Source organism: Carya illinoinensis, chromosome 9, assembly GCF_018687715.1.
Source record: "Carya illinoinensis cultivar Pawnee chromosome 9, C.illinoinensisPawnee_v1, whole genome shotgun sequence".
Lineage (NCBI taxonomy): Eukaryota > Viridiplantae > Streptophyta > Magnoliopsida > Fagales > Juglandaceae > Carya > Carya illinoinensis.
In genome coordinates, this window is record NC_056760.1 from 12,838,952 (window position 1) to 12,855,438 (window position 16,487).

General features: G+C 38.3%; 1 protein-coding gene across 7 annotated transcripts; it reads right to left on the reverse strand.

Annotated features, from left to right (window-relative positions):
- Positions 1-331: 331 nt before the first annotated feature.
- LOC122276045 lies at positions 332-7,320 on the reverse strand. Of its 7 annotated transcripts, none has more exons than XM_043085466.1 (14): positions 7,165-7,320; positions 6,429-6,694; positions 5,415-5,496; positions 5,203-5,306; positions 4,908-5,034; positions 4,733-4,827; positions 4,392-4,515; positions 3,858-3,938; positions 3,675-3,773; positions 3,392-3,577; positions 2,389-2,526; positions 2,235-2,285; positions 1,744-1,881; positions 332-896 (listed from the first exon to the last, which is right to left on the reverse strand). In XM_043085466.1, the coding sequence occupies exons 2-14, from the start codon at positions 6,467-6,469 to the stop codon at positions 693-695; spliced, it is 1,470 nt and encodes a 489-aa protein (XP_042941400.1). In that variant the 5' UTR covers positions 6,470-6,694; positions 7,165-7,320; the 3' UTR covers positions 332-692. The 7 variants fall into 7 exon arrangements, 6 of the variants coding, with proteins under 6 accessions (XP_042941400.1, XP_042941402.1, XP_042941398.1 ...); XM_043085468.1 differs by having other exon boundaries at positions 332-884; positions 3,675-3,776; XM_043085464.1 differs by having other exon boundaries at positions 3,675-3,776.
- Between the last annotated feature and the right edge of the window lie 9,167 nt (positions 7,321-16,487).

Below are 16,487 nucleotides of genomic sequence, written 5' to 3' on the forward strand. Positions count from 1 at the left end.
CATAATGAAAATTAGAAATAGCCATGCGCATCCCCAAGCAGGTTGATTCGTAATATTTCGGATATATCACATGTAAGCGGGTTGATAACTGTTGGAGCACGGCCTCAGTAAAATGATCATTTCGTTGACAGCCACAGGTGCATTGAGCCGTTTCCTTGACCAACTCCAATGACACTTGGCACATTCGGACATGCAAATCAAGCAGCACACGATACAAGGACATGACCAAGGCATTAAGATATTGAGCCAGAGCCAGTGGAATAACAAAATCACGCTTTGTTTACGAGTCTTTCCTATAATCAGACTAATCAAATAGCCTAAAAGAATGTAGTACACCCAAATTTGAATTGCACTGTGGATTAACCAAAATGATGTCCAGCTTGCTGCTGCTTTTGACAATGAAAGCTCCTACTGCTTTTTTTAGTATCATAAACTCCTAATGCTAAGAAATCCTTTCCTACCCAACATTCAGAACACTTACATGCTACATGAAATTTGTCATACATGACCTATTAAACAAATTGTGAGCATGAGAGAGAGTTTTCAACGAAACCAATCTTTCACAAAAAGCCCATGTTTGATGAATGGCACTCTGAAATCAATGAACACTCCTGCTTCAATGCCCTTTGACAAGAAACTAGAAGGATTACCACCTTGGTCACAGTTACAAACACCATTTCACAATACAGCTGTCATGAAGAGCGTTGTCTTCGATGGTTCACCCGCTTCAGAAAGCAAAGACGTAGTCGTTTGCTTAGAGCTTCTAACTTTTCAAATTTCTCGCTTCTATGCTTCTTTGGAGCAACCACAGTCTTCTTCTTCTTTTCCTCTTTTGTAGAGTCTGACGATCTATGTTCAACGTTCCGAAGAGGTGTTGCATACACCTGAAGAGTCCTCTAAAGAAAAGGACAACTTGCTCATTACCAAGAAGACAAATATCAATAGAACATCTGTTATATAGAGTGAAGAGTGCAGTGGATGTCTGACTTTTTTTTTTTTTTGATAGGTAGTGGGTGTCTGACATTATCATTCTAAACACTCCACATTCAATATTCTTCCCACTCAAGGAACTTTTCAGGCATATATGCTAGGCAGGATCCACTGACTGGCAGAGCCCTTACCAGGTTTGTAGACTTCTATAGTTCTATGGTACAACCCCCACAAAGCTGGCTGTCTGAGCTAGCACCAGCTCAACTCCTTCCGTTGCCACTCCAATTGGAAACATTCATTGGTAGCAAAACCACCATGAGGACATTTATTTAGAGTAGTGATAGGCTAACAACCCATTTACAATTTATAGACAACTTGAAATATAATAATATTTTTTATTAAATTTAAACACATCAAATCAAAAGTAGAAGTCAAAATAATATTATTTTATTACATACTTGTATAGACGTTGTTATTCAGTGGTAACTTTATCATTGCCGTTATTTATATGGCTGGAGTTAGAAAAAAAAAAAAAATACAACAATAACGAAGCAGAGAGCCACAGCAACTATACCCTGACCCATAACTTAACCAGGCCTGGATGCAATTACACCTATAATCTAGATTAAGTTATTACCTATTTTTTATAGGTAGCACGAAAAAGAGAAGAAAAATAAGAGTAAGTTATTAACTATTCCAGGAACCAAATGGATGGCAATCAACAAAGTTTTAGAAAAAAAGTTCGTTGAGGCAAATGCATAGCAGCATATGCATGAGAGAGAGAGAGAGAGAGAGAGAGAGAGAGAGAGAGACCTGATGACTGTTGTCAACAGCCTTGCAGTCCGCAGAAGATTCTTCATCACTGCCTCCTAAAGATGAGCATCTTCCCCAACTTTCTCTATTTGAGCTTGTATACGAGCAACATTCTTCATTCTGGCCATTGGGCTTATCCTGAAAATCATAACTGCAAAGTTGAAGTGAAACTATACAGTGAAATGGAAAACCGAAAATCAACAGTCAAACTAGACCAGGATGTGAGGCTTCCTTGCATGCGTCATGTCATGTTTCAGGCTCTCAGTCATTGCTAGGACAAGAAAAAGCCACTGGACCAGGATGATTATCCTTACAAGACATACATGGAATTAAACCCAATAAAAAGCACGATCTTCAACTTCAGTTGAAGTTCAATTTCATTAAGCACGATGCAGTCAAACCAACAAAAGAGTTGCCAAACCATTCTTGTCTCTGAGGAAAAATAGATTACACAACTTCCAAATTTCATAGACGGTATCAAACAAAATCACCTGTAAATTTTCAAGATTGCTAAGTGAATGGTTCTCATTAAGCATCGAATCCTGCATCATGATAGCAAAGAAATAACTAATAAAACACTCTTAACATAAAAAGAAGAAAGAGAGATGCGGAAAGGTCACAAAACCAATAAAAGAAGGTACATACAACAGTAGTCACCGGTGCAATTTCAGAAAGAAGTTCACCCACAGACTTTGAGGCTGAAGTGCTACGACGAGCTGAAGATGAGCTCGCAGCATCAGTACCCGCAGAATGAAGACCAGTGATTATCTCGTATAAGAGGCTCTAAAGAGAAAGTCGGATGGTTAGTCTCTATGGTCAATATCACAATGGATGAAAGATACAGGGAAAGCTGCCAATGCATCTTGGTGACATTGTGGGGGAATAAATGAAATGGAGACCCAAAATAGTAGCTCTCTTCTCTTTTGCTAGACACCTAAATAGTTGCTCTGAAAATTATTGATAGTAATGCTATACTTGCATGAGGTGTAATATGAGCCAATTCTATAAGCATGATGTGAAAAACTAATATGGTGCAGCAGACAATGCAAACACAGTTTAATATTAAATATGATCGAGAAGACAGGTTGACAATTTGCTATTTCAATTTTTGACTGATCTCATCACTGAATGATCACAAGTAATACTTTTTGTCCATTTTCTATTCAATAGTGACGATCAGCAGATACTCTGTGATATGCTATTAAAGCTCTGAGCGCTGCCTGAAAATGCGATTTCCTCTTCTTATGCCAAAAAAAAAAAAAAAAAGGAAAAAAAAAACAGAGAGAAAAGAAAGAACAGACTAAACATAAAATTTATGAAATCAGGGTATCAAAATTGAAGATAATGAATAAATGAAAAAAGAGAAAAAGTTTCCAATCACCCAGTACGTTAAACACCTCCCCCACCCCCCCCCCCCCCCCCCCCCCCCCCAAAAAAAATCCAAAGCTGAGCAACCAAAACAAAGGAAAACTAAGTGACGCAATTAACCTTCAATTCTTCCTTTCAGTTTACAAGGGTGCCCTATCGCCACAAATTCGAGCTACTATTTATTGATGCCATAAGCAGGAGCATAGAGATGATATAGAAAAACTAGCATATGCAATACTAACATTAAGCTGTTAAAAACAGCATTTGACTGGAAAATCACCTCATTCATACCAGCAGCGGCCTTCAAATCCCCCAAATCATAATATTTCTCTAGCTTACTTGATTGAGCAGTAGAAATTTGAGGGGGGTGAAGGACATTGTAGAAGAAAATGGAAACAGAATCATAATAGAACTGTGGTCGTGAGGAGTTGTGATCACCATCAAATTTTATAATATTTTTATCCCCCTACAAGGAATCGAAGATATCATCAAATGCACCACAAATATGAGAGTTGAAATTTTTTATTTCAGCAGAGAAAAATATCCTTGTAATAAGACAATACCGCATAGGACTTAAAAATGAGGTCAGAGTGATGGGGTTGAATGAATTTGTCATCACTGGCGTGTCCAAATAAAGCAGGAATGTATGTTTTGGGTGCAACCTGCTAAAGTTACAGGTTAAACTAAAGGTTTAATGAGTCCATTCTACAAATTTCAACTCAACAAAGTAAAAACCATAGAAGTACCTGTAAACAATTAAGATTCATTATATCAAACTTTGCCTTCCTTTCAATTACCCGTCGCATATACTGTACAGCCATCTTAACCTAATTGGAGAGAAGAAAAAACAAATCATGTGAATAAAAAATATCTGGAAACATTCTAGATCAACTTCTAAAAGCAGACAGCGAAAAGAAAAAAAAAAAAAAAGCCCTAGCTATATGACACATTCCCACTAGCGCAGGGGTTAATATGCACACAGAAAACCAGTGAAAAGCAAATATTACAAAAAAAAAAAAAAAATTGTATTGATAATATTGCACATCAATTCATGCAGCCAAACCCTTATAAGTTACATATACCATATTTTGAGGGTAAAGGACAAAGACCATGGCATTTACAAACTATGGTTGGTTCCAGATGTGTATGTGAATTCTCTAATGTGCCTACCTAGTTAGGGCGTTAGTGTTGTAATACTGGCTTTGCTATTGATCAATACAATTTGTTTATTTATCAAAAAAAAAAAGATGTGTATGTGAAAAGAGAGACAGAGATTTTACAGTGAATTTAGGAAGCCGAATTTTGTACACATCCACAAGTTCCATCATTAGATCATACAAGTTTGAAAAGGCACTATCCAACACCATTCCAGCTATAGAGGGGTCTTCTGCTCCATAAAGAAGGCTGCATCACGTTGCAGGAAAGCTGATAGTTAGTTGTGTTGGGAGCAGATGAAAAACCTATGCACAATTCCATTATTCAGTATCTCATATCTCTTCCTAAGGGGTGTTGCTCTTGTATATGTCCCGTGCACTTGGCTTCACCTATTTTAATAAAATTCTTATTTACTGATAAAAAAAAAACCTACAAGAGCCTATGATGAGTAGGGAAAGACAAGTACCTAGTGACTGCCCCCATGGATCGTCCCCAAAGACCTATCTGGGAAATTTGTTTGTTGCTTCTTAAATATGAGATTACAACCTTCAGATCATCTCTCTGACACATGAAATAAATTTATAAGCTTCAAAAGACAGGAATTCAAGTAAACCATGAATGCCTTTAAAGAGGCAACGTACCTCATGCCAACCAAGGCTGACATAGTCACCATCAGATAAGCCCGACCCCGAAAAATCAAGAGTAAAAAGGGTAATGTATGATGGAAGAAGAATTACAGCAGCCTCATTTGCATCTGCCCTACATCCACTGCATCATAGCCCACATGAGCAAAATAAGTTATTTTTTAAATCCTAGCATGTGAAAATACTAACTAGCATGTGGCAACAAAGACTTTCCAGGAAATTAGTTAAGGCATATCCTTTTAGCTCTCAACAATCCATATGTATGACTGCAATACACAGAAACATTCCATACCTGTTTCCATGGCAGTATATAACACAAGGAAGAGGAGTATCCTCAGGGAATGGCGAAGGTAGATAATGACTACATAGCAAAGTATGGCCTCTTGCATTCTTAAGCTGAAAATGTTATCTATCAGCGTCAGAATTAATCATCCAAAGGTATTGCTGCAAATTAACAAATGATATTATAGACTGCAACATTCTGGTGACTGATTCCATACTTGCCTCCAAGTCTTCTCGTTTGTAAGTTCTTCCTGCGAGAGTGAAGTCCTTTTCCCAAAGATACTGATCAGGGTTGTACTCTGCCCTGTATATCCAGCATTTTAGATACAGAGAGCATTAATAACTATAAAAAAAAAACCCAAGACAAAAGAGCAGGATTTGCAATATTGATCATACCACGATATCAAAATTTAAACAATTGGCCAAGTCAAACTTTTCAATTAAGGTTGTAAGAAACTCATTTTGACTAATAAGAAGCCCAATATGCCCGATATAACACTTGCAAGCCATTTTATTAATTCATTTCCTAATGTATTCATTTATCCCCAAATGAACTTGTGAAAGCCTTCCAATTACCAGTTCGTTTGATGCTATAAGATCGATACTAGAAAATGGTTTATTTGATTGTGAAATTTGAGGCACTGATCACACCAACCAAGAGATACTCACTCAACCTATGGGATTAGGATTGGGGATAGGGGCATTTTGTAGTCAACTTAAAGAAAGAAAAAGGATGCTTACTTCTTAAAATCTTTGTTATTGATGAAGCAACTGCTTATTCACTAACAACGGTCCATGCATGACAATTTCGTGTACGATATCTTTTCCTAGAAAACTATGCAAACCCTGAATATACAACTAATGCAAGATAGACATATGATAATAGAATAAAGGTCATGCTGTCATTTGATAAAAACAGAACAGGGTATAATATAAGGTAACTTGACATCCTAAGTGAGTATGAAGTGGTAGAGATAATTTAAACTTTAAGTTTAAAATAGAGAACGAAAAGTCTCTAGCAAGCATGAGTTGGTGTTAAAAAGGAAGTGCGGTAGTTGGAGCTAAGAGGGTATTACTTTGCACCAGTTGTCAGATACCAGCACGGCACTATAGGCCTAAAAGAAAAGTAGAACTTGTGTGGAGAATAATTTCTAGGACCACGATTAAGCACAACATGAACGACGAGTGAAAAGTGAAACACAGGTGAAGTGAAGGAAAAGCATAGACATATTATACCTGGGAGGGCGAATGACAAAATTAATGAATTGTTCAATCATCTTGCTTCCGAACGTCCCTCATGAGAATACAACTGCGTCGAAGTTTTCCGCGACAAAAATAAGATTTCAGCTCAAATATTCCAGTCGTGTACCCAGCTTGCCAGCCCTGAGAGACCGAAATTGCAACCACCCACCAAAAGACGAAGAAGCTTGAAGGAGACAGCGAAAGAAAATATGAAAAGAAGACTGTTCAAAGCATTCCCAGATCCAATGCTGGAAGCGCAGCTGAAAATTAATGAAATTTCAGAACTTGCTAAAAGAACAAGACTGCGGAGAACTCCAATGAAAAAGTCTGCGCAGAAAGAAAACGACAGAAACAACAAAGACCCAAAAAAGGAATGAGAAAAATAAAATCGAAAAACAATTTCATGGGGTCCCCTCGTCCACCATTTTCAGATCTCGAACCCAAAACCCACATAAAATTCTGCAACTTAGAAGCCAGTACATCGTCTGTTTATGTGGTCTGACAAAACGAATTATAGAAAAGCACATGGAACAACCAAAATCACCGGAAACAAATGCTGGAAAAAAACAAAAAAAGAAAGAAGCTGCTTTATTACCCCGCCCAAGAATATAACCAGGAAAAAAAAAAAAAAAAATTCTTGTAGTTTCCAAAGAACCAAAAGGCAAAAGCTACCCAAATAAACAGATTATAACTATAACAATAATAATAACAAGAATAACATCTTTGTTACTTTTTCTTTCTCGCCGGATTGGAGCTGGGACTTGGGAAGCTGGAAATGGAAGAAGAACGCGTGGACAGAAAGAGCACAGCTCAGACGGCCCCTTCTCTTTCTTCCTCTTTTTTTGTTTTGTTTTTTATTTTTATGGGGTTCAAAAAAATAGTAGTTCTACGCACCCCACGACAAAAATTCCAAGAAAAGGGTCAATTTTTTATTTTTAACACTCAGAGTCGGCCTTTCTTTAATGTTTTTTTAAAGGAAAAATATATAAAGTTAAAAGAGCTTAAAAAAAATATTAATTAAGTAGGAATAAAACCCAAATTATCTTTGACATGATGTAGAGACCACTTGGGTCATTATTCGGAATAATCATAATAGCATGAAAAAGAAGGTCTCGACATCTCTCTATCAAATTATCTGTTTCTACATGGTAAAGTTCGTTTATTACACGTCACTTTTCTCTAAAATCATTAACATAGTTCGACTTACCCTAGTCATCCTCTGCTCCTATGTCTTCTCTTCTCTTAATAAACCAAGAAAAATGGAAATACATGAAATTAATAGTTAAACAATGATAGAGAGAATGTTATATGGTACGTATGAAAGAATAATTACCCTTTGATTACAAAGTTTACTTCCCCACAACAGAAAAAAGAAAAAAAAAATGATGCTTCTTACTAGGGGAAAGGCCTTGCCTTGGCATTTAGGGGTGTTGGTAGCTGTTGCTCACAAAATTGAATTCTAAATAATGGATTTAATGGTGAGAAAGAAGTCTACCAATAGCTTCGGTTATTGTGGTTTCATCCATCAATTCTAGTGCTATTTATTACCGATCAAGCTCATCTCCTCATGAAACCATACTTCACCATCTTGCTTCTAATTTCCCGATGAGACCCCTTTTGCTTTTTATCATTACCTTGCACTGGATAATCATAATCCACTTTGTGTAAAATTTTGAGATTTTTAACTTCTAAATGTTATATTGTTTGAAAATTACTTGATACGTGCTATTGCTCTCGTGAAACCTATAAACATGGTAATAATCCTCAAGTGCCCACAATATACCAATAAATAAATAAATAAATAGAAGAAGAAGAAGAGTGTTTAGGCTTGCTTGCTAAGATCTCCTTGAAGGCACCCATCCCGGCTATTAAGGTTTGAAAGAGAATGAAATCTCTGCTCCAAACAAGTAACATTGGCAAATTGGCATATTTACAAAGATGCACATCTTCTCATTGAAAGTTCGGCTGTTTATAGGGGCTTAGCATCCAATAAAGCATCCAGGTAGGTATATACAGTGAATGCATTCAAGTTGTCATCTCAATAGTTAGATAAATCAAGACATGCAATGAAGCAGGGAGATCCTAGCACTTGAGCAAAAGTCGTGATCTCTTCGATAGAACGGGAAGTGGTGGAATCAAATAATCTGACATTAATCTTGCTTGGTTCTTCAATTAGCAATTCTGTGTAACTCCTTTGTTGAGATAGGATGCCTCATCCCTGGCACAAAGAAGGTTCCAACTCGATGTTGGCCTTGCGAAGTCTTCACCAAGATCTCCAATTTATTACAACAAATGACTGCCTGCTGAAGGGGATGTTATCTTTAGTAACTCAGCTTTGGTTTACCATCGTTCCCAACTTTGCAGAATGCTTTGAGATCAGCTGACAGAAAGGTTCATTCTTACTTATAACCTACATTCATGGAAGACTCGGAAAAGGAGAAAATGGAATGAGGTTGTTTAGAACAGTAGAACCAACAATAGCTAGTAAAGAAAATGTCTTTTTTTCTGTTTTTGGGGTGGGGATGGAAGGCGGATGATATTGGGGTGTTGGGTCATTACTAGTGCTAGCATTCAAAACTTCTCTAGGCTACTACTTGGTTTCACTATGCCCTGAAGCTTCCACCCACCGAGTCCTGCCAATGCAAATGCCTGCGTATGACAAACAGGGTTACACAAAGATTGAGACGTGGCAAAGAATTTTTTTTTTTATATGGGCGGGCTAAAGAAAAGCTGATCATATCTACTCTAGAACTTTTTTAAATGCTTTCTTTTATTAAACTTTTAGTTTGTATTTGAATGATATTTGAGAATGAAATGAGATGAAATGAGATGAGATGGAATGAAATGAAAAACTTTTCCAAACATCCCCTAAATCTCCGCCGAGTTTACATCCCCCCCCCCCCCCCCCCCCCCCCCCCAAAAAAAAAAAAAAAAAAAAAAAAAAAAAAAAAAAAAAAAACATCATCAAGATCAGACATTAAATTGGACGAAAAACACATGCTACAAATACACTTGCCATGTAAATTGTCAAAATTACCCTTATGTCAATGAAATGACCGAATTATTATTTTTTGCATTTACTGGATAATATGTCTAAATGGCAAAATGCACGTGAAATGTCATAAAATATCCTTATTTTAACCAATGAAATATCAAGAATGATCCTGACTACCTTTTTTTTTTTTTTTCTTTTATAAGTGAGAATGATCCTGACTACTTTGAAAGCAGATTCACAAAGGCCAGCAATAACAATTGGAGGGGTGGGGAGTGGGGAGCTCAACAGGTGTGGGAACAAAGGACGTGAATGGAGGAGCGCTGGAAGTTTTTGAAGGCATTCTTTTCAGCCATGTACTTCCATCTCCAGGTGTCAGGTTTTCTTGCAGAAAGTTGACCTCAAGCTCAAATTCATAAACTTCAACGAATCAACCAAAGAAGAAGAAAGTAGCCCCTTGCTCATTACCCCATTACCTTCTACACTTTCCACCCCTTGTCTCCTCTCCCTACTCCCACAGTCCCCCTGTCTAACCTACCCCCTTGAGCTCATATCAGCCTCATTTGTTTCCTCTCATCTCCAATTCATTGGCATTGGTGTTCAATGAGTTTTTCCTCAGAGCCATATTTTCTCTAAGATGTGATCTTTATGGCAGTGTGTCATATTCAGATTTGTGGGATGGGACTGATACTTTGGGTAAAATTCAACATCTTCAATATTGAGTGACTGATTCTGGGCTTTGGGAGTCTACTACGGATGCAATGTTGTGTTACTTTTCTTCTTTGGTGTGGACATTTTTTTTTGGATAGTTAATAAGAGAATTTTATTCCAAGTAAATAGGCATAGTCCAAGTACACAAGATCTATACAAGAGAATACACCTAAATACAAGCTATAACAGAACACTACTAAAACAGAACACGACTTAAACAGACCATTACAAAAGTTCCCATCCCTTACAAGATTCTTCACCCAAAAACTTAAAGTGCTATAGAAAAACTCCCTAAGTTCCCCCATAGAGCGTTTACAATCTTTAAAACACCTTCCATTCCTCTCCAACCATAGGCACCAAGATAAACACAAAGGGATCATCCTCCACACTGCTGCACTGACTTTACTCCCCTCAATACCTTGCCAGCAAGCCAAGAAGTCCACCACATGCATAGGCATCACCCAAGCAATACCTACCATTGCAAAAATCTCATTCCACATCTTCGTTACCACTTTGCAATGAAGAAAGAGATGGTTAACAGATTCACCATCCTACTTACACATAAAACACCAATGAACCAGCAGTATACCTCTCTTCCTCAAATTATCCGTGGTTAGAATTTTCCCAAGAAACACCAGCCAACAAAAGAAAGCAACTTTGCTGGGCACCTTGGCCCTCCAAATACATTTCCAGCTGTAGCCCTTAACACCCTGACTAGATAACACCTTGTAATAAGATTTCACAGAAAATCTGGAATTATTATTTTGCACCCACAGCAGCCTATCCTCCCTAATCTGATCAATCTTCATATCATATAATCTTCCAAAAAAATCAGATACTTCATCCACTTCCCAGTCCTGCACATCTCTGTTGAATTCCACAATCCAATCAAACATGTTATTAGAAAACTGATATCAAAGCGGAATCCCCACACCAATTATCATGCCAACAATAAATTTTTGTCCCATCTCCCACTTTGAACTTTATGTTTTTGACAAAATCCCCCCATTCCAACCGAATGGACTTCCACAACCCCACCCCATGCACCACTTTTACTTTATTTGCACACCAATTTCCCCACATCCTCCCATATTTAACATCCACAATTTGTCTCCATAATGCATTACTCTCATTTTGATATCTCCAAAACCATTTCCCAAATAAAGCTTTGTTGAAAATCTTTAAATTTCTCACACCCAACCCACCACATGTAACCGGTTAACAAACGTTATTCCAACTCACCAAACGGAATTTTCTTTTCTCCCCCCATTACCATCCCACAAGAAATTCCGGAAAATCTTCTCTAATCTTTTTGCCACCCCCGCAGTTGGTGTGGACATTTAAGGGCCACTCTACCTTGATTTTAGAATTCATTCATTCACTGCATAGTCTGCATGCAAAAACCCATCCTGCTAATAACCTCACATTTCTCAAAAAATGCTATGGTAAAGCAAACAGATTTGAGGCCTAAAGGTCTAACTGAGCCTTTAAGAGTTATAGTTCACCATTTTCATTTAAGGATATCATTTCCTTATTTTAAAATTTTAGAACTTTGATACAAGAGCTTTTACATCCAATGTACATAGGCATGGTAGGGGAATAATTAATTAATTCATTGCAGTCAGAAAACTCATTATTTAATTAAACGCAAAATGAAACAACCAAATAAATTCCTCAAAAATATATTAATCTACGAAAAGAAGCCAAACCTCTTCCCATGTTTTCCCAGTAGCTTCAAGCAAAGCAGCATTGCATGTCTTCAATTCTACAGAGGCACCTGTGAACATTGAGGCAGCCTCTTCCCAGCCTCTATTATGTCCCATACACCTACATTATTACTAGATACTCAAACATCAAAGTTATCCTTAATAATGATAAGAGTATAAAGAGATATTTGACACTTTCCAGAGTTACCCTTGATATGCATTGTTGACCTACTTCCTAACAATTTAGCTTTTGAGCTAGATGGGTCCTAATAAGATTCAATGAGGATAAGCATCATGTCAAGGACCATATTTCTGAACATTTTACCATCTTTGGTTCTTTTCCTCGGTAAAGAGATCATAGTACTCACGAAAAATTGATCATACCATACATTTAAATTTCCTAAATCATGTACTTGGCGCAAAATAAAGATCTAAGAAGAGCAAAGAGTTAAAGCGTCTTACTTGGGCTATCAACCATGATGCTAAGGGAGGTAGTTCAAGCTGAGGGAGGACCAGAGGGAAGACAGAACTAATTTTATATTTTTAGTAGGCCCATTCAGAGTTTACAAGAATTGAGAAGTGTGTTGGGGAATTTACAGCAGCTTGGTGCATGGGCAAAACCTGGTTTGGTGGGATAGGCATTGGTGCACTGGTGGTGGTTTGGGGCAGGCACATCTTTGGGCTTGGGCTAGGGCTTTGTTAGGTTCATTTTCCTAGCCCAGTTCCTAGTAGCTATTTCTACACCCCAACTAGGCATTTCTTTCTTGTACACATCCACTGTACTTGGCTATGCCTATTGGTATTAATAAATTTCTACTCATCAAAAAAAAAAAAAAAATCCAGAATGCGTATTACCAAAAGAGGAAAGAAAGGCGACATATAGACTATAGTTCATCTTTTGAACTCCAAACCTGCCTGATTCTCACTTTAAACCGCCAAACAGGAGTGGATAAATTATTATTTTTTTGATAAGTAAGAGATAAATATTATTGATTTGAATGAAATAGGCATAGCCCGTGTACACAGGAAGTATACATAAGAACACCTAAATACAGGAGTGGATAAAATTTTAGCCAGCATTAAATACAAACTGTAGATATTTTAAACGTGCATTCAATATTCCAAGTAAATGAATCCAAATCTAACTATTATGTCCACAGTGGAACTTGAAGAACCAATCCAGCCTGTACAATGGAGCTATCTCCATAAAGCTTGAATCGACACCATTATAAACTCTAATATACAATGAATTTGGTCACCATGAGGGTGTTGTCATAGGCTTTCTGTGGAATCTCCTTTTGGATGTAGGATTGTGATTCATAAAACCTAGCACATGCCATTCTATCGTGTCAATACACAACCCAACAAGCGAAAAATCAACTCAAGATTTGTTAAGATCTCTTGATGTTGTCCAGTTAATGACAATGCTCTGATGTAAGCCAAACAAGTTAAAAGAAAGAAAAAAAATCGACTTTGACCAGCATGTATGCTTTAATATATATATATATATATATATATTTATATGATCGATGTTTTCCTTCAATTTTGCTTTGAGGGTCTTCCTACAGTTCTCAATCTATAGTTTTTTGGCGTAGGAGGTTAATTCAATTATAATTGAGACCTTTCGGGAACTTTTTTTTTTTTTTTTGATAGGTAAACGGTAATATTAATAAGAATAGGCAAAGCCCAAGTATACAAGAAGTATTACAAGAGATAAAACCTATCTAGTTTGCTACAGAAGAAAGCAGAAAATCGTGTACATTTTGGCCATTAAAGTCTAGCGTATTGGCCCAAAGAAGTAAAGTAGTGAAAAAAAGGGAGCAAAGCTCCTCTAGTGTCCTCTCCTTATCTTCAAAGGTCCTTTCATTTCGCTCTCGCCAAATGCACCACATGATGCAGCTAGGAATCATCTTCCAGATTGCTTTAACCTGTGGGAGTCCTCCCGGTGTCACCCAGCAAGCCAAAACGTCAACTACCGTAGCAGGCATCACCCAGTTTAACCCCACTCTGTTGAATACTTCACACCACAAAGCTCTAGCTGTCTCACAATGTAACAAGAGATGTTCCACTGACTCACCGTCCTTCTTACACATACAACACCAGTCCGCAATGATTATCCGACGCTTCCGGAGGTTGTCGGTAGTCAGAATCTTCCCCAGGGCTGCCGTCCAGGTGAAAAAGAGTGCTTTGGGAGGTGCCTTATTCCTCCATAATTTTTTCCAAGGAAAGTGAGAGTTTGGTGTGACTATAAGGGTCTTGTAAAAAGAGCTTACCGAGAAAATTCCTTTACTCGCAGGTGTCCACCACAATTTATCAACCCGCAAGCCATTTAGTTTCCAAGAGTAAAGGAGGCTGAAAAAAGCCTCAAAACAATCAACTTCCCAATCTTGAGCTGCTCTACTGAAAATAATGTTCCAATGAATTTGGTCTCCTGACCGAATTAAAAGGTCCTCCACCGAAGCATCTGGCTCGCAAGCCACTCGGAACACTGCTGGAAAGGCCTCCTTCAAAGCCTTCTCCCCACACCAGATGTCCCTCCAGAATTTTATACAGGTCCCATCCCCCACCATGAATCTAGAATGATTATTAAACACTCCCCATCCTTTTCTGATGTGTTTCCAAAGTCCCACCCCGTGAGGCTCAGTCCCCTCTCTAGTACACCAACCCCCCCATGTTCTGCCATGCCTGCAATCAACTACTAGTTTCCATAGGGCTTCTGGTTCCATATTGTATCTCCAAAGCCATTTACCAAGAAGTGCCCGGTTAAACGTTCTTAAATTCTTTATTCCCAACCCACCTGATTGGAGTGGTCTGCACACCTTATCCCACCTGACTAGGTGGAACTTAAAATCCTCCCCCATCCCACTCCATAAGAAGTCCCTATAAAGTTTTTCAATGCGTGCCGCCACACACGCAGGGATAGGAAATAATGACAGAAAATAGGTTGGTAAGTTCGAAAGAGTACTTTTAATAAGAGTCACACGACCTCCTTTCGACAAATACAGTCTCTTCCACCCTGCCAGTCTTCTTTCTACTTTCTCAATGACTGAGTCCCAAATGGGTAAGGATCGTGAGGTAGCTCCCAACGGTAAACCCAGGTAAGTCATGGGGAGCGAAGCAACCTTACAACCAAGAGTGCTAGCCAACTGTTGAGTACCACTGACTCTCCCTACTGGCACTAATTCTGACTTATCAAAATTCACTCTCAAACCTGAGGCAGCTTCGAAGCATAAAAGAAGGGCCTTCAATGCCCTAAGGTGTTCATACTCTGCCTCACAGAAAATTAAAGTGTCATCTGCAAAAAGTAAGTGAGAAATAGAGATAAGGCCATTGTTCACATCACCCACTAGAAATCCAGACATAAAGCCATTAGTCACCAAAGCCGTTAACATCCTACTTAGAGCCTCCATGATGATAACAAAGAGAAGGGGGGACAAAGGGTCTCCTTGTCGTAAACCTCGGGAACTATCGAAGAAACCCTCCGGGCTGCCATTGATCAAAACTGAGAATTTTGCCGTTGAAATACACCATCTGATCCACCTACACCATCTCTCCCCAAAACCACATCTCCGCAACAAATACAGGAGGAAGTCCCAATTAACATGATCGTAGGCCTTTTCCATATCTAGCTTGCACATAATCCCGGTCAAACCAGATTTCATTTTACTATCCAGGCATTCATTAGCAATTAACACAGAATCCAGAATTTGTCGACCCTTTACAAAGGCATTTTGGGGTTTAGAAATTACCTTGCTTAAGACTTCTCCTAGTCTATTAGCTAGAACCTTAGACAAGATTTTGTAGATCCCATTAATGAGACTAATGGGTCTAAAATCTTTCACTTCCGAGGCTCCATATTTCTTTGGGATAAGAGCAATGAACGTAGAGTTTAGACTTTTCTTAAACTTCCCTGTGGAGAAAAATTCCTTAAAAACATTCATGATGTCCTCTTTCACGATCTCCCAACATGTTTGAAAGAATCCCATGGAAAAGCCGTCAGGTCCTGGTGCTTTATCTTTCCCCATTTTTCTAACAACTTCAAAAACCTCATCTTCTTCAAAAGCTCTTTCTAGCCAGGATGCTGATTGAAGCTCAATAGAATCAAAACCGAGTCCATCCACAACTGGTCTCCATCCCTCTTGTTCGGAAAATAAATTTTCAAAAAAACTCACCACATGTTCCCGGATCACCTGCGCCTCTGTGCAATCTCTACCATTGATTTTTAGCATATCAATGGTATTATTTCGCCTGTGTGAGTTAGCCACTCTATGGAAATACTTCGTACTTCGGTCCCCTTCTTTTAGCCAAAGGGCTCTTGACTTCTGACGCCAGGAAATCTCTTCTAACGATAAGATCCTTTCCAATTCAGACCCCAGCTCTGCCTTACGTGCTAATTCCTCCGGGGTGAGGACTCTAGCTTCGATGATTCTATCAAAGTTCTGGATCTCCTCCACCATGGTTTTCTTTCGTAACCCTACATCTCCAAATATTTGAACATTCCAAAGCTTTAAGTCAGTCTTTAAAGCTTTTAATTTGGCTGCAAAAATATAAGATGGAGTACCCTGAAACTGATAAGAAGACCACCAACTTCTAACCCTATCCACGAAGCCCTCACTTTTGAGCCACATGTTTTCAAACTTGAAC

What these genes read in the sequence shown, in the direction of transcription:
- LOC122276045 (XM_043085464.1), bottom strand. Translation starts at nt 6,469, where the DNA reads ATGATTGAACAATTCATTAATTTTGTCATTCGCCCTCCCAG. An exon ending in TCAGCCTTGGTTGGCATGAG is followed by an intron (nt 4,828 to 4,907) that starts GTACGTTGCCTC and finishes TTCATGTGTCAG; the next exon opens with AGAGATGATCTGAAGGTTGT. An exon ending in GCAATCTTGAAAATTTACAG is followed by an intron (nt 1,882 to 2,234) that starts GTGATTTTGTTT and finishes TATGATTTTCAG; the next exon opens with GATAAGCCCAATGGCCAGAA.